At 46.2% G+C, this 21,347-nt stretch overlaps 2 protein-coding genes across 2 annotated transcripts in view; one reads left to right on the top strand and one right to left on the bottom strand.

The window, feature by feature from the left end:
* Positions 1-18,278, top strand: part of LOC311130745 (protein Niban 1-like) — a 34,788-nt gene extending 16,510 nt beyond the window's left edge. Inside the window, exons 4-14 of the mRNA XM_084163537.1 lie at positions 71-191; positions 1,213-1,377; positions 1,841-1,956; positions 2,548-2,652; positions 2,742-2,904; positions 5,480-5,667; positions 5,921-6,067; positions 12,271-12,381; positions 14,992-15,099; positions 15,427-15,538; positions 15,734-18,278. Of these exons, the coding sequence (XP_084019663.1) occupies positions 71-191; positions 1,213-1,377; positions 1,841-1,956; positions 2,548-2,652; positions 2,742-2,904; positions 5,480-5,667; positions 5,921-6,067; positions 12,271-12,381; positions 14,992-15,099; positions 15,427-15,538; positions 15,734-17,187 (2,790 nt within the window). The 3' untranslated portion in view covers positions 17,188-18,278. The remainder of the gene's footprint in view (positions 1-70; positions 192-1,212; positions 1,378-1,840; positions 1,957-2,547; positions 2,653-2,741; positions 2,905-5,479; positions 5,668-5,920; positions 6,068-12,270; positions 12,382-14,991; positions 15,100-15,426; positions 15,539-15,733) is intronic.
* A 124-nt stretch (positions 18,279-18,402) lies between these two features.
* The window catches only part of kifap3a (kinesin-associated protein 3a), a 30,380-nt gene continuing 27,435 nt past the window's right edge, over positions 18,403-21,347 (bottom strand). The window contains exon 20 of the mRNA XM_084163500.1: positions 18,403-19,475. Within this exon, the coding sequence (XP_084019626.1) occupies positions 19,355-19,475 (121 nt within the window). The 3' untranslated portion in view covers positions 18,403-19,354. The remainder of the gene's footprint in view (positions 19,476-21,347) is intronic.

Raw genomic sequence — 21,347 nt, 5'->3', positions numbered from 1 at the left:
CATTGGGCAACATGTTATCTGAGTGGGTGAATAGGTGGCATACGGAAAATGAATGACTGTTCCGTTCCAGACCTTTGTAAAGGGCGTGCCCCCGCTCCACAAACTGCTACCAACAGGAGGCACTGTGCTCACCACAGAGGAGAAGTACATGGCCATGGTGGACCAATGCTTCCCTGTTTCTGAAACCAACAGTGAGTATATCATGTAGAAGGTTGTCCGTTGTGGGCATCCATACTTGTGTGTATGACACTGAGTTGTGTTACAGTAAGTAAACGAAACTGACTAGCGATGTCAAAGCTGACTACCGATGCTGTGTCTCTTTATTACCGGCTATATTATGACATATACTGGCTATATAAACTCAGTGTGTGTGTGTGTGTGTGAGTGTGTAGGTTAAGTTACACACCCTCTCTATTGCTACACAACATCACACACTCACTAGGCCAATCCCATTCTCTCAGTCTGTATGGATTCTCTAGGATTCGCTTGGTTTTCTACTTGTTCAGTGGAATTCCAATGCAAATACCCTTGAAACAAACAGTCTGTCCCAAAGGCTGTTCAATCCTGCCTACAGGGACACATAAGCACAGGGGAACCAGTCTTTATAAAACCGGACTGATAATACCACTGAACACTGATACAAGCTGTGTCTGACTGTTGGGAGATTATTTCATTTTGTCTCTGTTGCCATGCCGAACACTTCTTTTGAAAGTTTCCACATTTTCTGTGGAATACTTTGTTGTTGCCCAAACTCCCACCTCAACTTATTTTAGCCGTGTAGAGAGCACAATGAGTGGGTTTTCATTTTCAACCTACCTACTTTGGGAGAAGCAGCGTTACCTCTCCTGTAAAAGACGGCCACAGATGGAGAAAAAGAAATACTGCTTTTTAGCACATCTGATCATATATTTTCTCATGAGCGATGAACACTAGCTTAAAAATAGACACTTAATCATCAGATTTTTCGTTCTTTGGAATAGCCAGTGTGTTCCTCTAGCAAAACCAGGCAGGCTGGTGTGTGTGTGTGTGTGTGTGTGTGTGTGTGCGTGCGTCCCATAAGTCCCATGCTATGGCCCAGCATGATGTGTGAGATTGTAATAGCTAGACAGCCCAGTTTGATGGTGTAGGTGTGTGTACTGTAGGACATGATGGTGTACGTGCAGGTGTGTGTACTGTATGAACAACATGATGGTGTATATGTTTTCATTGCAGATGTGAAGGAGGAGTTTGCCCCTCCTATAATCGGCATGCCTGGACAGTTCCCTGTGTACCTCAGGCTCCCGTACCGTAGGGATTACTACTTCTGCTTCCGACAGGAGACTCGTCAAGATGCATTCCTCTCCATCCTCTCTGACTGCATCCGGCACCAGAACCAAGGTAACTAACCAGCCAGAACCAACGGTTACCATGGTAGCAGGCTTGCCACAACAGCGCTGAAGCAAATATGCATAGGTATAACTTTAATCACATTTTCATGTACGGTCTCCTGAGGGAGGCGAGCATACACAAAGCTCAGGTAGAACTAAGCCCAGGGCTGCGCTCCAATTCTCTATCCTTCCCTCTGAAGTGTGCACTCACTCACCAACCCAATGTTTTGTAAGTGTACACTTTGTGGAGACAAGAAGGGAATTGGAACACAGCCCAGGTGTGACTTCCTTCTTAAAAGACAAGCATCACACATTTCTTTCGACTGTCTTACACGCCTCTCTCTCTCTCTCTCTCTCTCTCTCTCTCTCTCTCTCTCTCTCTCTCTCTCTCTCTCTCTCTCTCTGTGTCTCTGTCTCTGTCTCTGTCTCTCTCTCTGTCTCTCTCTCTCTCTCTCTCTCTCTCTCTCTCTCAGACTTCCTAAAGAAGAATACGGTTGAGGTGCAGGCCTTCCTCAAGGCCGTCCACCTCTACAGACAAGAGAAGGGCCGTTATGACTCCTGGAACATGCTGATTGGCAGTGATGTCAGGGTAGATTATAGCCTGGTTCTGCTTTTAACAGACATCAGATACTTATACCTTGAAGCTCGCACTCTCTCTCTGTCTCTGTCTCTGTCTCTCTCTCTCTCTCTCTCTCTCTCTCTCTCTCTCTCTCTCTCTCTCCCCTTTAAAGGCACTATAGGAAAGGAACCTCCATCCTGTTAGTAGATGACTGTATAATTGGGCCATTGTGTGGTCAGGGGGCATTTGTAATAGCTGGAAAGGCTACCAGGAAGCTAGAGTATTTCTGCTAGGAGGCTGCCATTGTCCTACTGAACCCACACACATTGCATTCGCTTATTAGTGTGTGTGTGCTCACACCTCTCTCGTCATAGCTTAGTACTGCATGGAAAGTTCGCAATGTCAAGAGTAAAGATGTTGTTCCCAGAGAGTTTTGTTGTGTAGTTTCACCATGTGTTTGCAGGATCACTTACCGGCTTGCATGTTTGTCAGGGGTTATAAGGGGTTAACTGCAGCCGTGCATGTTGTCACGTGATTTGGATGTTTGATATGCACACACGGGTTGGTAAGATGTTGACATACATCGTGTGTGTGTGTGTGTGTGTCGGTGTGTGTGTACAGGTACTTGCCAACTTGGTTATGGAGGAGCTGTTGCCGTCTCTGGAGAAGGATATGCTGCCTCGTCTGAAAGCCAAGAAGACAGAGAGGAAGAGAGTGTGGTTCGCTGTGAGTTATACTCCTCTGTTCTGTAGTAGCTACTACAACACATGATCTTAGACTCTTACCCTCTGACCTCTCTCTCCTCTGTACCACAGACAGTAGAAGCAGCTTATATCCTGGTGCAGGAGTGTCTGTTGGAGGGTCTGTCTGTTCTGAAGGAGGAGTGTAAGACGGCAGCTTGCCAGCAGGAGGTGCTGATACGTTCTGATATGGACCTGATCCTCCACTCCAGAACCTACCTGGAGGGAAAGCTACGAGGTGACTACTAACTAACCCTGGAGAGAGAATCAATCCCAAATCCGCCCCTATACTATACCCACATACACATATAGGGGTTAATTTAGAATTCAGCAAGAGAGTCAGGGGTCTTCAGCCCTCACTCACTACAAGACAAAGAGGCTGCCAGTCAGGCAGAGGACTTGCAGCATTCCACTGTGATTGATCTGTGTGTATGTGTGTGTGTGTGTGTGACCTGGTTATTAGTGCTGCTTGGCTGCAGCAGCTGAGGTAGGTAGAGAGAGAGCTGCTTTGAGATGAAAGGGAAGGTGCTAATGCTAATGCTATCTTCTATTACTTGACATGACACCGTCTGTGCATCCACATGAGAGTGAACATGGCAGGTTAACTGCAAGCATGTGTGTGTGTGTACTTGTGTGGTATTGGGGCATTGGTGTAGTCGATTCAGTGTTGTTGACATTGATACCTAGCTGACTACCTGGGAGAGTGACTGTCTCTGTTGGGACAACAGGTACCACTCGCCAGGTCAGATGACTCTGAACACTGGGCTTTATACAATATTGATCTCCATTAAAACATAGAGTTTACACAGGAGCCATGCCAATACCCTCCATCGAATGAGTTACAATTATCCAACTTAGACAGCAGCAATTAAGCTAACTTGTTTGATATTCTGGTTTTATTAGAACAGAAGCCCTATAAATGAAATCCAGAGAGAGCTCAAACTGTGTATCTTGCTCTATTGACCAAGCCCTAGCTTGTGATCTGATGCATGTATCTATGAATCTCTTTCCTCCTGTAGCCAGTGTATCAGAGTAGCTAATGACTCTCTCTGTCCTCCTGTAGCCAGTGTATCAGAGTAGCTAATGACTCTCTCTCTCTCCTGTAGCCAGTGTATCAGAGTAGCTAATGACTCTCTCTCTCTCTCTCTCTCCTGTAGCCAGTGTATCAGAGTAGCTAATGACTCTCTCTCTCTCCTGTAGCCAATGTATCAGAGTAGCTAATGACTCTCTCTCTCTCCTGTAGCCAATGTATCAGAGTAGCTAATGACTCTCTCTGTCCTCCTGTAGCCAGTGTATCAGAGTAGCTAATGACTCTCTCTCTCTCTCTCCTGTAGCCAGTGTATCAGAGTAGCTAATGACTCTCTCTCTCTCCTGTAGCCAGTGTATCAGAGTAGCTAATGACTCTCTCTCTCTCCTGTAGCCAGTGTATCAGAGTAGCTAATGACTCTCTCTCTCTCCTGTAGCCAGTGTATCAGAGTAGCTAATGACTCTCTCTGTCCTCCTGTAGCCAGTGTATCAGAGTAGCTAATGACTCTCCCTCTCCTGTAGCCAGTGTATCAGAGTAGCTAATGACTCTCTCTCTCTCCTGTAGCCAGTGTATCAGAGTAGCTATTGACTCTCTCTCTCTCCTGTAGCCAGTGTATCAGAGTAGCTAATGACTCTCTCTGTCCTCCTGTAGCCAGTGTATCAGAGTAGCTAATGACTCTCTCTGTCCTCCTGTAGCCAGTGTATCAGAGTAGCTAATGACTCTCTCTCTCCTGTAGCCAGTGTATCAGAGTAGCTAATGACTCTCTCTCCTGTAGCCAGTGTATCAGAGTAGCTAATGACTCTCTCTGTCCTCCTGTAGCCAGTGTATCAGAGTAGCTATTGACTCTCTCTCTCTCCTGTAGCCAGTGTATCAGAGTAGCTAATGACTCTCTCTCTCTCCTGTAGCCAGTGTATCAGAGTAGCTAATGACTCTCTGTCCTCCTGTAGCCAGTGTATCAGAGTAGCTAATGACTCTCTCTCTCTCCTGTAGCCAGTGTATCAGAGTAGCTAATGACTCTCTCTGTCTTCCTGTAGCCAGTGTATCAGAGTAGCTAATGACTCTCTCTCTCCTGTAGCCAGTGTATCAGAGTAGCTAATGACTCTCCCTCTCCTGTAGCCAGTGTATCAGAGTAGCTAATGACTCTCTCTCTCTCTCCTGTAGCCAGTGTATCAGAGTAGCTAATGACTCTCTCTCTCTCTCTCCTGTAGCCAGTGTATCAGAGTAGCTAATGACTCTCTCTCTCTCTCCTGTAGCCAGTGTATCAGAGTAGCTAATGACTCTCTCTCTCTCCTGTAGCCAGTGTATCAGAGTAGCTAATGACTCTCTCTGTCCTCCTGTAGCCAGTGTATCAGAGTAGCTAATGACTCTCTCTCTCTCCTGTAGCCAGTGTATCAGAGTAGCTAATGACTCTCTCTGTTCTCCTGTAGCCAGTGTATCAGAGTAGCTAATGACTCTCTCTGTCCTCCTGTAGCCAGTGTATCAGAGTAGCTAATGACTCTCTCTCTCTCCTGTAGCCAGTGTATCAGAGTAGCTAATGACTCTCTCTCTCTCTCTCCTGTAGCCAGTGTATCAGAGTAGCTAATGACTCTCTCTGTCCTCCTGTAGCCAGTGTATCAGAGTAGCTAATGACTCTCTCTCTCTCCTGTAGCCAGTGTATCAGAGTAGCTAATGACTCTCTCTCTCTCTCTCTCCTGTAGCCAGTGTATCAGAGTAGCTAATGACTCTCTCTCTCTCCTGTAGCCAGTGTATCAGAGTAGCTAATGACTCTCTCTCTGTCCTCCTGTAGCCAGTGTATCAGAGCCAGCAGAGAAGTTATGTTCGGAGGGCGTGCAGCCCTACCTGGCTTCCATACTGGAGGAGCTCATGGGACCAATCAGCTCAGGGTTCCAGGAGGCACGGCTCCTGAGTGACAGCCAGATGGACCAACTGTGTCAGGACTTCCAGGAGGGCGGGGTTACCGACAAACTCAAGCAGGTTCGGACTTCCTCTCCTTGAACAATCCTGTCCGAGCTATCCTTTCTCAAACCCTTTACCCTCAAACCTGTCTGTTCTGCTGATCCCATTCACTCTTTCCTCTCACCTTTTCCTACTCTCTCTCCTCTATTCACTTTTTCTCAAACTTCATCGCCCATTTCTTCCTTTCCGTCCCTCCCCTTTTTCCTCCCTCCTTTCCCGCTCTCTCCTACCTACCTCATCCCCCTCTCCTTCCCTCCATTCCTCTCGCCAGGCCCTAGCTAAGCTGAGTAAGCCCAACCTGTTGAGTTGTTACCAGATGATCAACTCTCTCCACGACCAGCTGCAGGACCTGCAGGAACGCTTTGACTTCTCCAACATCAGCAATCTGGTCCACAGCACCCAGATAGACCTGCAGCAGGTACACACACACACAAACATGCATGCAGACAGTACTGGTTCGATATCAGTCATCATAAATTGCTCTCTGTCAGTCCTCTCTAAGTGACCTAGTAACATTCTCAGAAAGTGTCAGTTGTTGGGAATCAATCAGAACTATATCTAACTCTGATGCCCTAACTGATCTGATGATCTAACTAGTTATGGACAGTTAGTTGTGTTATTCATTGATGAGCTCCAAGTTCATAAAAATAACAACTTTATTTGTATAGCGCTTTTCAATACAAGTGAGGAAGTGCTTCACATCATAACATAATCAAATAAAAGCACTAACAAAGAAAATATAGCTAATTCAAATCATATTGAAATCATACATTAAACGTGTGTCTTCATCAGGGATTTAAAAAGGGGCACTGAATCTGCAAGTCTGATCTCCTCTGGCAGACCATTCCAAAGTCTAGGGGCTCTAATGGCAAATGCCTGGGCTCCTTTCATTTTCAACCTAGACTTTGGAATGGTCAACAGTGCCCTGCCAGAGGGTCTCAGGCTGCGTCTTGGCTCATAGGGAGATCTGAGATATAAACCAGGCCTTAAACGTGATTAATAACATTTTAACATCTTTTCTAAAAGTTACTGGTAGCCAGTGTAGAGAAGCCAAAATAGGTGTGGTATGGTTCCATTTCCTGGTGCCTGTTGAAAGCCGAGCTGCAGCATTTTGAACTAACTGTAGACGATGCAGTGATTTCTGACTGAGATATGTACACAAAGAGTTACAGTAATCTAGGCGTGAGGAAATAACAACATGCTCAATTGTCTCATACAGATCTTTCGATTTGTGGGAGTTCTTAGAGATCAGGGTAGAGAAGTAGTTCGCTCTGCATCTTTATCTGCAGCTGTCACTTGAACCGATGTGGATGTGGTGGAGGAGTCAGGCGCAGGACACAGAGGTTAAGTCCAACAGACTTTAATAGTCTAATGATTATGAGGAAAAAACCCGACCTCGAAATACACCAAGAGGCGAGGGAAAATTACGCACACGCGTAAACACTAAACACGAAACAAAACAGAGTGCAAACACGTAGCTCTGACAAAGTGGCAGCAATAACAACACACAATCAGTCTAGTGCAAAAACAAGGAACTTATAAGACACGTAATCAACACACAAATGGACACAGGTGTAACAGACAGACAAAAGCAATCAAATAACGAAACATAGAGCGGTGGCAGCTAGTACTCCGGGGACGGCGAACGCCGAAGCCTGCCCGAACCAGGAGGAGGAGCAGTCTCGGCAGAATCCGTGACAGTACCCCCCCCTTGACGCGCGGCTCCAGCCGTGCGCCGACCCCGGCCTCGGGGACGGCCAGGAGGACGCGGACCCGGGCGCGTGGGATGCCCACGGTGGAACTCAGTCAGGAGGGATGGATCGAGTATGTCCCTCCTGGGCACCCAGCACCGTTCCTCCGGACCGTACCCCTCCCACTCCACGAGATACTGGAGACCACTCATCCGGCGCCTCGAGTCCAAGATGGTCCGGACCCTGTACGCCGGGGCCCCCTCGATGTCCAAAGGGGGCGGAGGGGTCTCTCCTATCTCATCTTCTTGGAGTGGGCCAGCTACCACCGGCCTGAGAAGAGACACATGGAACGAGGGGTTAATATTTTTATACTCTATAGGCAGTTGTAACCTGTAACACACCTTGTTCAATCTTCTCAGGACTTTGAAGGGCCCCACAAACCGCCGACCCAGCTTCCGGCAGGGCAGGCGGAGGGGCAGGTTTCGAGTCGAGAGCCAGACTCGATCTCCCGGTGCGTACACCGGTCCCTCACTGCGGTGGCGATCGGCGCTCGCCTTTTGTTGACGGATGGCACGCTGCAGATGGACATGGGCAGCGTCCCACGTCTCCTCCGAGCGCCGAATCCACTCGTCCACCGCAGGGGCCTCGATCTGGCTCTCGTGCCATGGTGCCAGGACCGGCTGATAACCTAAAACACACTGGAAAGGTGTTAAATTGGTGGAGGAGTGGCGGAGAGAGTTCTGGGCCATCTCTGCCCAGGGGATGAACCTAGACCACTCCTCCGGCCGGTCCCGGCAATAGGACCTCAAAAACCTACCCACATCCTGGTTGACACGTTCCACCTGCCCATTGCTCTCTGGGTGGTACCCCGAGGTAAGGCTTACCGAGACCCCCAACCGTTCCATGAACGCTCCCCAAACTCTGGAGGTGAACTGGGGACCTCGGTCAGACACAATATCCTCGGGGACCCCATAGTGCCGGAACACATGGGTAAATAGGGCCTCAGCGGTTTGTAGGGCAGTAGGGAGACCCGGCATTGGAAGGAGACGACAGGCCTTGGAAAACCGATCCACAATGACCAAAATGGTGGTATTCCCCTGGGAGGGGGGTAGGTCGGTTACGAAATCCACCGATAGGTGGGACCATGGTCGTTGTGGAACGGGCAGGGGATGTAGCTTACCCCTGGGCAAATGTCTAGGCGCCTTACACTGGGCACACACCGAGCAGGAGGAGACATAAACCCTCACATCCCTAGCTAACGTTGGCCACCAGTATTTCATGCTAAGACAGTGCACGGTCCGGCCAATACCTGGATGTCCAGAGGAGGGTGATGTATGAGCCCAATAAATAAGACGATCACGAACCTCGAGCGGAACGTACGTCCGCCCCACAGGACACTCGGGGGGAGTAGGGTCGGTACGCAGTGCCCGCTCGATTTCCGCATCGACCTCCCATACCACCGGAGCCACCAAACAAGACTCCGGCAATATGGAAGTAGGCTCGTTGGACCTCTCCTCTTGTGTCATACCGCCGGGACAGGGCGTCTGCCTTACCATTCTGGGACCCTGGGATGTATGTGATCTTAAAAACAAACCGGGTTAGGAACATATTCCACCTAGCCTGACGAGGGTTCAATCTCCTAGCTGCCCGGATGTACTCCAGGTTACGGTGATCAGTCAGAATGAGGAAAGGGTGTTGAGCCCCCTCAAGCCAATGCCTCCACACCTTTAGGGCCTGGACTACGGCTAACAGCTCCCTGTCCCCAACGTCATAGTTGCGCTCCGCCGAGCTGAGCTTCTTGGAGTAGAACGCACAGGGGCGGAGTTTAGGTGGCGTGCCGGACCGTTGTGACAGGACTGCCCCAATACCGGTCTCGGACGCGTCTACCTCTACTTGGAATGGTAAAGAGGGATCCGGATGCGCCAGCACCGGAGCCGAGGTGAACAGGTTCTTCAGTTTGACAAATGCCCTGTCCGCCTCAGCCGACCACTGCAAACGAACCGGACCCCCCTTTAGCAGGGACGTAATGGGAGCTGCAACCTGTCCAAAACCCAGAATAAACCTCCGGTAGTAATTAGCAAAACCCAAGAACTGCTGCACCTCTTTTACAGTGGTTGGAGTTTGCCAATTACGCACGGCCGATACCCGGTCTACCTCTATCTCCACACCAGACGCGGACAACCGATAACCCAAAAAGGAGACGGACTCCTGGAAGAACAGGCATTTCTCTGCCTTGACATACAAGTCATGCTCCAACAGTCTTCTCAACACTCGGCGCACCTGGGCTACATGCTCGGCTCGTGTAGAAGAGTACACTAGGATGTCGTCGATGTAAACTACTACACCCTGCCCATGCATGTCCCGGAAAATCTCGTCAACAAAGGATTGGAAGACTGAAGGAGCATTCATTAACCCATATGGCATGACGAGATACTCGTAATGACCCGAGGTGGTGCTAAATGCTGTTTTCCATTCATCCCCCTCCCTAATGCGCACCAGATTGTACGCGCTCCTGAGATCCAACTTTGTGAAGAACCGCGCTCCGCGTAATGATTCCGTCATCGTCGCAATCAGTGGAAGTGGGTAACTGTATTTAACTGTGATCTGATTGAGACTACGGTAATCAATACACGGGCGCAATCCCCCGTCCTTCTTCTTCACAAAGAAGAAACTTGAGGAGACCGGGGAAGTGGAGGACCGTATGTATCCCTGTGCCAAGGACTCGGCTATGTAAGTCTCCATAGCCGCTGTTTCCTCTTGAGACAGGGGATACACACGACTCCGTGGAAGAGCCGCTCCAGTTTGGAGATTTATCGCACAGTCCCCCTGTCTATGAGGAGGTAGCCGTGTTGCTCTCGATTTGCTGAACACGAGTGCTAAATCCTCATACTCAGGGGGAATGCGCAGTGCGGGCACTTGGTTCGGACTCTCTACCGAGGTCGCCACTACGGAAACACCTAGACATCTCCCTACACACTGGGCAGACCACTCCATAAGAGCCCTCTGTTGCCACGCTATGGTAGGATCATGGGTGCTTAACCAGGGAAGGCCCAACACCACGGGGTACGCAGGAGAGTCAATCAGATAAAACTGAATGATCTCCTCATGACCCCCCTGCGTTGTCATCGTCAGTGGTGCTGTGACCTCCCTGATCAGGCCCGACCCCAACGGCCGGCTGTCTAATGCGTGGACAGGAAATGGAGCTTCTACCGGCCGAAGGGGAATTCCTAACCTACAGCAAAATGCCCGATCAATAAAGTTCCCAGCTGCGCCTGAATCTACTAGCGCCTTATGCTGGGAATGAGGTGCCACCTGTGGAAACCTCACAGGAATACTCATGTGACCAACAGAAAGCTCTGGGTAAGTGGGGCGCCTACTCACCTGAAATGACTCCCCAGTGCGTGGCCTGTTGTCACCTCTCCCAGGAGACCCTCCCCAGCACCTGGCCGCGGTGTGTCCTCCACGACCACAGGTGGTGCAGGGGATGGCCCCCCTCGGGTTCCCTCTCCTCCTCTCTCTAGCGCCAGCACCCCCGAGCTCCATGGGAATCGGCTCGGAGGTGCTGGAGGGTGGAATGGACGACCCCCACTCGGGACGTCCGCGGGTAGCCAGCAGGGTGTCTAGACGGATGGAAATGTCCACCAACTGGTCAAACGACAGGTTGGTGTCCCTGCAGGCCAGCTCACGACGAACGTCCTCTCGTAGGCTACACCGGTAGTGGTCGATGAGGGCCCTCTCATTCCACCCCGCATCCGCCGCTAGTGTCCGGAACTCCAGTGCGAACTCCTGTGCGCTCCTTTTCCCCTGTCGGAGGTGGAATAGACGCTCTCCCGCCGCTTTCCCCTCAGGTGGATGATCGAAGACAGCCCTGAAGCGGCGGGAGAACTCCGCGTAGGTGATGGTTGCGGCGTCTATTCCCCTCCATTCGGCGTTGGCCCACTCCAACGCCTTGCCGGAGAGACAGGAGATGAGGGCGGAGACGCTCTCGTATCCCGAGGGCGCCGGGTGTATGGTGGCAAGGTAAAGTTCCACCTGCAGGAGGAATCCCTGACACCCGGCTGCAGAACCGTCATATGCCCTCGGGAGCGAGAGCCGAATGCCACTGGGTTCCGGTGCTGAGAGAGGAGGACTGGCCGTTGGTGATGGGATGTTGTAAGAGTGCGTGGGCACCTCTCGATTCACCAATCGGCGCAGAGTGTTGGACACCTCGTCCATGGCGGCCCCGAGTTGCCGGATCATGGTGTCCTGGTAGTTGATCCGGTCTTCCAGGGATTCGGGTGCCGCCGCCGTTCCTGCTGACTCCATGGAGGTGTGTTGTTCTGTCACTTGAACCGATGTGGATGTGGTGGAGGAGTCAGGCGCAGGACACAGAGGTTAAGTCCAACAGACTTTAATAGTCTAATGATTATGAGGAAAAAACCCGACCTCGAAATACACCAAGAGGCGAGGGAAAATTACGCACACGCGTAAACACTAAACACGAAACAAAACAGAGTGCAAACACGTAGCTCTGACAAAGTGGCAGCAATAACAACACACAATCAGTCTAGTGCAAAAACAAGGAACTTATAAGACACGTAATCAACACACAAATGGACACAGGTGTAACAGACAGACAAAAGCAATCAAATAACGAAACATAGAGCGGTGGCAGCTAGTACTCCGGGGACGGCGAACGCCGAAGCCTGCCCGAACCAGGAGGAGGAGCAGTCTCGGCAGAATCCGTGACAGCAGCATTGTCATTTCTCATCAGCTCAAAGAATACTTTAAGTTTGCAGGCCTTCCATTTACTGTACTTTAACCCTTTCTAAGTTTACTTTTTAGGGCACGAGTGTGGTCATTTAACCAAGATGAGACTCTGGCAGACAGTTTATTCTTTGTTTTCACTGGTGCCACTGAGTCTAACTTCCTCCCTGTGCCCTGTGTTCAGCTGATTGAAAATGCAGCGTACACGTTTGAGCTGCTGCTCTACAAGGCCAAAGAAAACAACACAGACAATGTAGGCTCTGCCATGGAGAAGTCCAGGCACAGGGTGCTCAAGGTACGATTCTTATCCATCACTACACCTCTGTTTATTAAGAAGATTTAATTGATAAAGTACGACTGGGGTTTATATATAAATGCCTGGAGCATTTCAATTTTGGACAATCTCTTATAAATTGGGTTAAAATCATGTATAGTAACCCTATGTGTAAAATAGTAAATAATGGCTATTTCTTAGAAAGTTTTAAACTGTCAAGAGGAGTGAAACAAGGTTGTCCACTATCGGCATATCTATTTATTATTGCCATCGAGATGTTAGCTATTAAAATCAGATCCAATAATAATATCAAGGGATTAGAAATCCAGGGCTTAAAAGCAAAGGTGTCATTGTACGCTGAAGATTCATGTTTTGTTTTAAATCCACAACTTCAATCCCTCCACAGCCTCATAGAGGATCTAGACACATTTTCTAACCTATCTGGATTACAACCAAATTATGATAAATGTACTATATTACGTATTGGATCAATAAAAAATAAAAATGTTACATTACCATGTAGTTTACCAATAAAATGGTCTGATGGTGATGTGGATATACTCGGAATACATATCCCGAATGAAATAAATGATCTCACTCCAATACATTTTAATAGAAAGTTGGCAAAAATAGATAAGATCTTGCTACCATGGAAAGGTAAATACCTGTCAATTTGTGGAAAAATCGCCCTGATTAACTCTTTAGTATTATCCCAGTTTACCTATTTGCTTATGGTCTTGCCTACACCTAGCGAACAGTTTTTTAAATTATATGAGAAAGAAATATTCCATTTTATTTGGAACGGCAAGCCAGACAAAATTAAACGGGCCTATTTATATAATGAATATGAATTCGGAGGACAGAAATTATTAAATATTAAAGCATTAGACCTATCACTAAAAGCTTCAGTCATACAAAAGTTATACTTAAATCCGAACTGGTTCTCTAGCAAATTAGTAAGATTGTCTCACCCAATGTTCAAGAATGGCCTTTTCCCCTTTATTCAGATTACAACCTCTCTCTTTAAATTATTTGAAAAGGAAATAATCTCCCAAATATCACTATTTCTAAAACAAGCCATAGAAAGTTGGTTGCAATTTCTATTTAATCCTCCAAAAACGACAGAACAAATAATGTTTGTTGGTTAAACTCAAATATACTAATTGATAAACATTTTTTTTTTTTTTACAAAATGTTTAAAAAAGGTATAATCTTCGTAAATGATATCATCGGTAGGACTGGTGGAGTTATGTCGCACATGCAGCTAACAAAAACATATGGAAATGTCTGCTCTACCCAAAATTACAACCGAATAATTGCAGCATTACCGCAAAAATGGAAAAGGAAAGTGGAAGGGGGAAAAAGTAAGGAACTTGTCTGTCGGCCTTGCATTAAAGAATATAATTGGTTAAAGAAAATGGTAATAAATAAAAAAGTATACCAGTTTCATTTAAGGACCAAAGGATTGACAGCCGTCCCATATAGATTGCAAAATAGTTGTGAAGAGATTTTTGACGTACCGATTCCATGGCATAGTGTTTATGAATTGATACGCAAAACGACGCCGGATTCAAAACTTAGAATTTTTCAATTTAAATTATTATATACAATTCTTGCTACCAATAGAATGTTATTTATATGGGGGATACAATCTTCCTAGCTCTGCAGATTTTGCTGCGAAGAGACAGAATCATTAGATAATTTGTTTTGGTACTGTCCATTTGTAGTTTGTTTTTGGACACAGGTTCAGGAATGGCTAAAGGATTGCAATATTTACCTGGAGCTAACCCTGCAGATAGTACTACTGGGTGATCTGAAAAGTCATAGTCAATCGATCAATAATCTAATAATACTTTTAGCAAAAAAAATTATTTTCAATTTACGATCTGTAGAAACAATGAGAATAGAAAGGTTCAGAACTTTTGTAAAACATCACAGTACAGTTGAAAAATATATGGCAAATAGAAATCCAATATGGATGGTGTTAAGAGATAGATGGGTGGTGTTGAATGGAGTTGAAGGATGGGACTAATAACAACAACTAATAACAACAAGATAACTAATGTAAAGCATACTGTGTCCATAATAAGTATATAGGTTATAGGTTGAGAGCTTTTGTGAAAGAGCACAGTTAGAAAAATATGGCATATAGAAGCAAACCAGATGGACATCATGAAAATGATCGGAGGAAGTTCAGGAGTAAAAACAAACAAAATATAATTATTGTAGAATAATTGTCCATAAAAGTGTCCATAAAATGTATATAGGAAGTAGAGGCCTAAGCGTTGTTGTTCACTAGTTTACTCCAATTGGGGAAGGGGTGGTGGGGTTGTAAAGTAATGAAGGGAAATATAATTTAAAAAAGGATATGTGTGTGTGTATGGATGTATTTACATATGTATGTATGTGTATATATGTGTGTGTGTGTGTGTGTGTATGTGTGTGTATGTATGAGTATATGTGTATTTGTATGTGTGTGTATAAATATATATATATATATATATATATATATATATATATATAATAAAAAGTAAACAAACATTTTAAAAAATTGAAGATTTATTAACTCACTGAGACAAGCACTGATCAAAATCCATTGTATATGCTAATTGAGCTGTGTGCGTGTTGCAGCAATATGATTACGACAGCAGCACAGTGAGGAAGAGGATCTTTCAGGAGGCCTTGGTGGGGATCACTCTACCTCACATTAAGAAGAACCTGGCCCCAACCTGCAAAACAGTGAGTCAATACACACACTGCACCCTTTACCCTAACACACACACACACACACACAGCTATGTCTTACTATAGTTGTGAGGACTTTTTGGGAACCTACAATTGATTCCCATTCAAACTCCAATTTTCCCAGACCCTAGTTGGTTTACTATTCTTGTGACGACTTTTGGTACTCACAACTATAGTAAAACGTGTACAAACACACACAAACACACACACACACACACACACACACACACACACACACCTTTTCATCTTCTTAGTATCCTTAAAAGTCATGACTGTTTAGAAAATCACAGCCCTTGGAAATGGTTGTCTCTGTGTCTTTAGGAACTGCAGGGTCTTGAAGAGTTCATCGATGCAGACTATTCCAACTTTGTCCATGTGGAGAATATCTATGAGGGCATTCTGCTGCAGAGTCTGGACAAGGAAGTCAGCAAAGGTACAGAGTTATTACTTTATTAGACAATTATTACTTTCGTCTTACTCAAATGTAATGCATATCTCAGGCATTACCCTCTCTGTTCATCTACACCAATGTTGTTGTTGTTAATGTTGTTGTTTTTGATGTTGTTGTTAATGTTGTTGTTGTTGTTAATGTTGTTGTTACCTAAACATCTATCTATTTGTTCTGCAGTGGTGAAGGACGCAGCCAGCCTAAAGAAACACAACCTGTTCACAGACAGCAGGGACCTCCTGAGGCAGTGCAGCCGCTCCAGTCTCCTCTCCACCCCATCCACCCCCAGCAGCCCAGCCAGGGTGCCGTTCTCCTCCACACATCACCAGACCAAGGTGGAGGCGGTGTCAGGGGCCACAGTAGAGATTAAGGCCCTGGGGGCCAGTATTGCACCTTCTGTTGCAGCTCCAGTGGAGAAGCTAGTCAAGGTGGAGAACACAGTCAGTACACATGAGACACCTGCAACAGATCAGATGTATACACCTGTAGTGGCTGAGACAGAAACGGAGGACACGCCAACTGGGACAGCTCAAGTGGACATCCCTGTCCTATCAGAGACAGAGGAAACACCCACCCCTGGAGATGCTGTGGAGGTGGAGGAGACCGTAGTAATGGACGTACCAACCACAGTAGCACAAAGCGAAGCCCCTTCATCCGGTCCTGTCCCCGTCCCTGACCCATCCCCTGTCCCTGTTTGTGTTGTCAGGCCTGTAGCTGTCATTGACCCTGTAGCTGTTCAAGATTCAGTAGCAGAGAGCACGGCTTCTCTCACAATCACCACTACTGAGACAGAGGCTGAGACAGAGACAGAGGCTAAGACAGAGGCTGAGACAGAGGCTGAGACAGAGACAGAGGCTGAGACAGAGGCTGAGACAGAGGCTGAGACAGAGGCTGAGACAGAGGCTGAGACAGAGGCTGAGACAGAGGCTGAGACAGAGGCAGATAGTGAAAGCGGTCCTCCTAATAGTGACCCAGTAGTGGCCTCTAGTGGTGAGCAGCCTGTAACTGTGCCACCAGCAGACGCCAACCTTGCTGCAGCAGCAGAGACCAAGGATGTGCCAGCCTCATCCTACCCAATCCCAGATGATGGGGATGATGAGTGGGTTACAGAGAGCGAGTCAGCCCGCTCAGACATCGAGATCCCTGGTGATGATGATGTCACGAGGGCAGCAGCCCCAACTGAGGAGGTCAAAGTGTCACAGAGCAACGGAGAGGAGTGTAGCGTTTCTGTGACCTCTAACCTTGCAGTAGAGGTCAGCGTGAGTGAAACACCAGTCAGCATCGCTGCCAAGCCCCCTGTAGAAGTATCAGAGGGTAACCCCGTTCCCCCTAGCGACGACCCAGTCTCTGAAGCAACAGGAGGCGTTAACGGAGAAGCTAGAGTTGAAGTCACTGCAGGTGCTTATTCCACCATAGCATCAGCAGCCAAGTTTAATGTAGTCCCTCCACAGCCCCAGCCAGACACCCAGGCCACCCTCCCCGCTGAGCCCACCAAAGAAGCCCTCCAGGCTGTGGAGCCCGCTGAGCCCGCTCCCCGGGCCCTGGACTGTGTGAAGGAGATCCGGGACCTGGTGGTGGAGGTGTTTGAAGTGGAGGAGATGGTCCAACAGTACCAAGGTAGTGATAACGTATGAGGGAGGGGTGGCCAGTGAGGTGCCTGATATCACACAGAAAATAAAGGAAGACAAGGACCCCATTCTTTAAATCACTGCAATTGTGAGGAGTATGCAAATGTTGTAGACTATACCCTCGCTGTCGTCGAACCCAAACACTATACTGACTGAGATTACCCTCACCATCAAGTACAAACATTGAACTATGACACAAGCATAAAACTGCACGCTTCCATAAAACTGCAATGGTAAAATATGAACATATACAATTGTGTTCGTGAGAAGATTAATGTAGTGAGATATGGGCATAAATGGAATATCAAGTTAGGGACCAAGGAAAAGCTAATTAATTTGGTAAGCATCAAATTGTCTATTGCAATTGTGTGAAACTGTCTCCACTTGTCCGTTTTTTATTTTTATTTTTTAAATCTTCTATGTCCCTACATATGAATATGCATACATTTTAGATGATTTAGACACAGTTTGATATATGCTACTTTTAAGTTGTGTTATATTTTAAAATCAACAGCACTGCCATATATTGAATCGGTCTGAGTAGCAATGGGAGGGTTCTACATATGAAGGAAGACTTAGGGATTTTCTATTCTGTGTACTTTGACTTGCTGAAGGATTTTCTCATCAGTTAACGTAGAGGGTATGCATGCTCATACTCTCTCAACAGCTAGTCCGCCAAGTACCAATAAGATACCGCCAGATGCATCACGATTGAGGTTCTAATGTTGTAATGTTCTAAGGTTCTAATGTTCTCTCCTAGTGTCTACTGTGTTGTTTCCATGAAGAAGGATGACTACCTATTTCCAATAGATGTGGTTGCTATGGAGACTGGTCCAGGTGACTTTATTCCTGAATGACTAATAGCCGTGTTGAAATTTCAACACCCTCCAGCGCCTGTGCTTTCATACATGACATGTTACACAGTCATTTTGTGAATGGGCTATGCAGATCTGTGTATGTATATTAAAGTCTGAGAAAATATACTGTAAAATACAGTATGAAGTCTACAAAAACCAGACAGCCGTCCAGCACTTGTGTGTTGGGAAAATAAATAAAATAACATTTTTATTTGACTATACAACAAATACAACACATTTACTGTGTGTTTGTCTTCCTTTAGCACTGAAGGGTTAATTAATAGTTGAGCTTATGGTGCACAACACTAGCTGAAAACAATCAATTCAACCACAATCGCAAGCAATTAACTGTTACAAACAGAGTCCGTTTTCAACACTTTATTTTAAATATTGCAGAAAAAGGCTTTTATGATAGTTCTGATGAGCACCACACACAAGAGATAAACATAACTCATTATTTAACTGTTATTTTTATATAAATTAACAAACAGAATCACTCAATGTTTGTACAAATTCAAAAAGTATTTCCTTCACCACTAACAAAGGCACAGTAAAAAAGTTACATTCAAAATGAAGTTCAGATGCGATTCAGTGCCTGACTCCACACACATTTCCAGTAATATCATCCAGAGGTGTGTGTGTGTGTGGAGAGAGAGACAGAAAGACAGACAGAAAGCGACAGAGAGAGAGAGAGACAGATCGCAAAGCCAGAAAAGATGGAGAACATCTCAACAGTCGGTCTCCAGAATGAGGTCACCTATAAAATGGTCTGTTACAGCATGCAGTTAGTGGACTATGACAATAAGACTAACGCCGTGCCATACCAACCAACCACCTCTACTTCTGAAATGTCGTGCATGGAATTTGAAGAAAAAACAAACAATTAACCCCAGTACAACATATAACATGAATGTATAACGTAATAGTACAGTTAATTAATCTTCAGTTTGTGTTGTATTATGGCACAGTAATACATACTTGTAGTGAACATTGAGATATATATAATATTCCAATAAAAGCTCAAAACAAAATGCCAAATATAGTTTTTCAGCAACATCACCTAGGTAGCTTAAGATGTAATTTTTTCATTCAATAAAACGGCAACATCACTGCTAGAGTTTGGACTCAATACAACAGCAACATCACTGCTAGAGTTTGGACTAGAGCACTAGAAAAGACTAGCTGACATACTAAGGTGCTGTTGAACATACAGTAGTGTTGATACTCCTTCATGACCACACAGCTTAGAATAGCTAGCTAGATGGGGCATAGCTGCAGTCAGTCTCTGTGGTGTAATGAACTGAAGTTAACCTGGTTTATCTGGAGGCCGCACCACTGTAGCTGTAGAACAACTGCTGGTCTGGCCGGATGCCGTAGGCCGTGGCGGGGCGCTGTCCAGGGGTCACCGTCGACTGTCCAAACATATCGATATTCATACTGTAGGGATAAACACACACACACACACACACCTGCTGTATATGTCAGCCCCACAGACAGGAGTCAACATGACGTGAGATGGGTTTAGATACCACCACTAGGTGGCGCTCTGAGACAGTGAAACATACAGCGACACAACCAGAACACATTGAAGAAGAGAAGGGGTCGTAGTATAATGGAACGTAAAATAAAAGCTCTTTATAAAACTTAATGCAATATTAATCTCACCTAATACATGTTCTGCCATAACACTGGAGCTCTGTGACAGGGAACATCTAGCTTCAGCAAACTACATAAAACAGCTACAGTGAGGGAAAAAGTATTTGATCCCCTGCTGATTTTGTACGTGTGCCCACTGACAAAGACATGATCAGTCTATAATAGGTTTATTTGAACAGTGAGAGACAGAATAACAACACAAAAATCCAGAAAAATGCATGTCAAAAATGTTATAAATTGATTTGAATTTTAATGAGGGAAATAAGTATTTTACCCCCTCTCAATCAGACAGATTTCTGGTTCCCAGGTGTCTTTTATACAGGTAACGAAATGAAATTAGGAGCACACTCTTAAAGGGAGTGCTCCTAATCTTAGCTTGTTACCTGTATAAAAGACACCTGTCCACAGAAGCAATCAATCAGATTCCAAACTCTCCACCATGGCTAAGACCAAAGAGCTCCAAGGATGTCAGGGACAAGATTGTAGACCTACACAAGGCTGGAATGGGCTACAAGACCATCGCCAAGCAGCTTGGTGAGAAGGTGACAACAGTTGGTGCGATTATTCGCAAATGGAAGAAACACAAAAGAACTGTCAATCTCCCTCGGCCTGGGGCTCCATGCAAGATCTCACCTCGTGGAGTTGCAATGATCATGAGAACGGTGAGGAATCAGCCCAGAACTACACGGGAGGATCTTGTCAATGCTCTCAAGGAAGCTGGGACCATAGTCACCAAGAAAACTATTGGTAACACACTACGCCGTGAAGGACTGAAATCCTGCAGCGCCCGCAAGGTCCCCCTGCTCAAGAAAGCACATATACATGCCCGTCTGAAGTTTGCCAATGAACATCTGAATGATTCAGAGGAGAACTGGGTGAAAGTGTTGTGGTCAGATGAGACCAAAATTGAGCTCTTTGCCATCAACTCAACTCGCCGTGTTTGGAGGAGGAGGAATGCTGCCTATGACCCCAAGAACACCATCCCCACCGTCAAACATGGAGGTGGAAACATTATGCTTTGAGGGTGTTTTTCTGCTAAGGGGACAGGACAACTTCACCGCATCAAAGGGACGATGGACGGGGCCATGTACCGTCAAATCTTGGGTGAGAACCTCCTTCCCTCAGCCAGGGCATTGAAAATGGGTCGTGGATGGGTATTCCAGCATGACAATGACCCAAAACACACGGCCAAGGCAACAAAGGAGTGGCTCAAGAAGAAGCACATTAAGGTCCTGGAGTGGCCTAGCCAGTCTCCAGACCTTAATCCCATAGAAAATCTGTGGAGGGAGCTGAAGGTTCGAGTTGCCAAACGTCAGCCTCGAAACCTTAATGACTTGGAGAAGATCTGCAAAGAGGAGTGGGACAAAATCCCTCCTGAGATGTGTGCAAACCTGGTGGCCAACTACAAGAAACGTCTGACCTCTGTGATTGCCAACAAGGGTTTTGCCTCCAAGTACTAAGTCATGTTTTGCAGAGGGGTCAAATACTTATTTCCCTCATTAAAATGCAAATCAATTTATAACATTTTTGACATGCGTTTTTCTGGATTATTTTGTTGTTATTCTGTCTCTCACTGTTCAAATAAACCTACCATTAAAATGATAGACTGATCATTTCTTTGTCAGTGGGCAAACGTACAAAATCAGCAGGGGA

Source organism: Coregonus lavaretus (genome assembly GCF_964263955.1).
Source record: "Coregonus lavaretus genome assembly, chromosome: 6".
Classification (NCBI taxonomy): Eukaryota; Metazoa; Chordata; class Actinopteri; order Salmoniformes; family Salmonidae; genus Coregonus; species Coregonus lavaretus.
The sequence above is the reverse complement of the archived record's forward strand: the minus strand, read 5'-3'. Positions and strand labels throughout refer to the sequence as shown.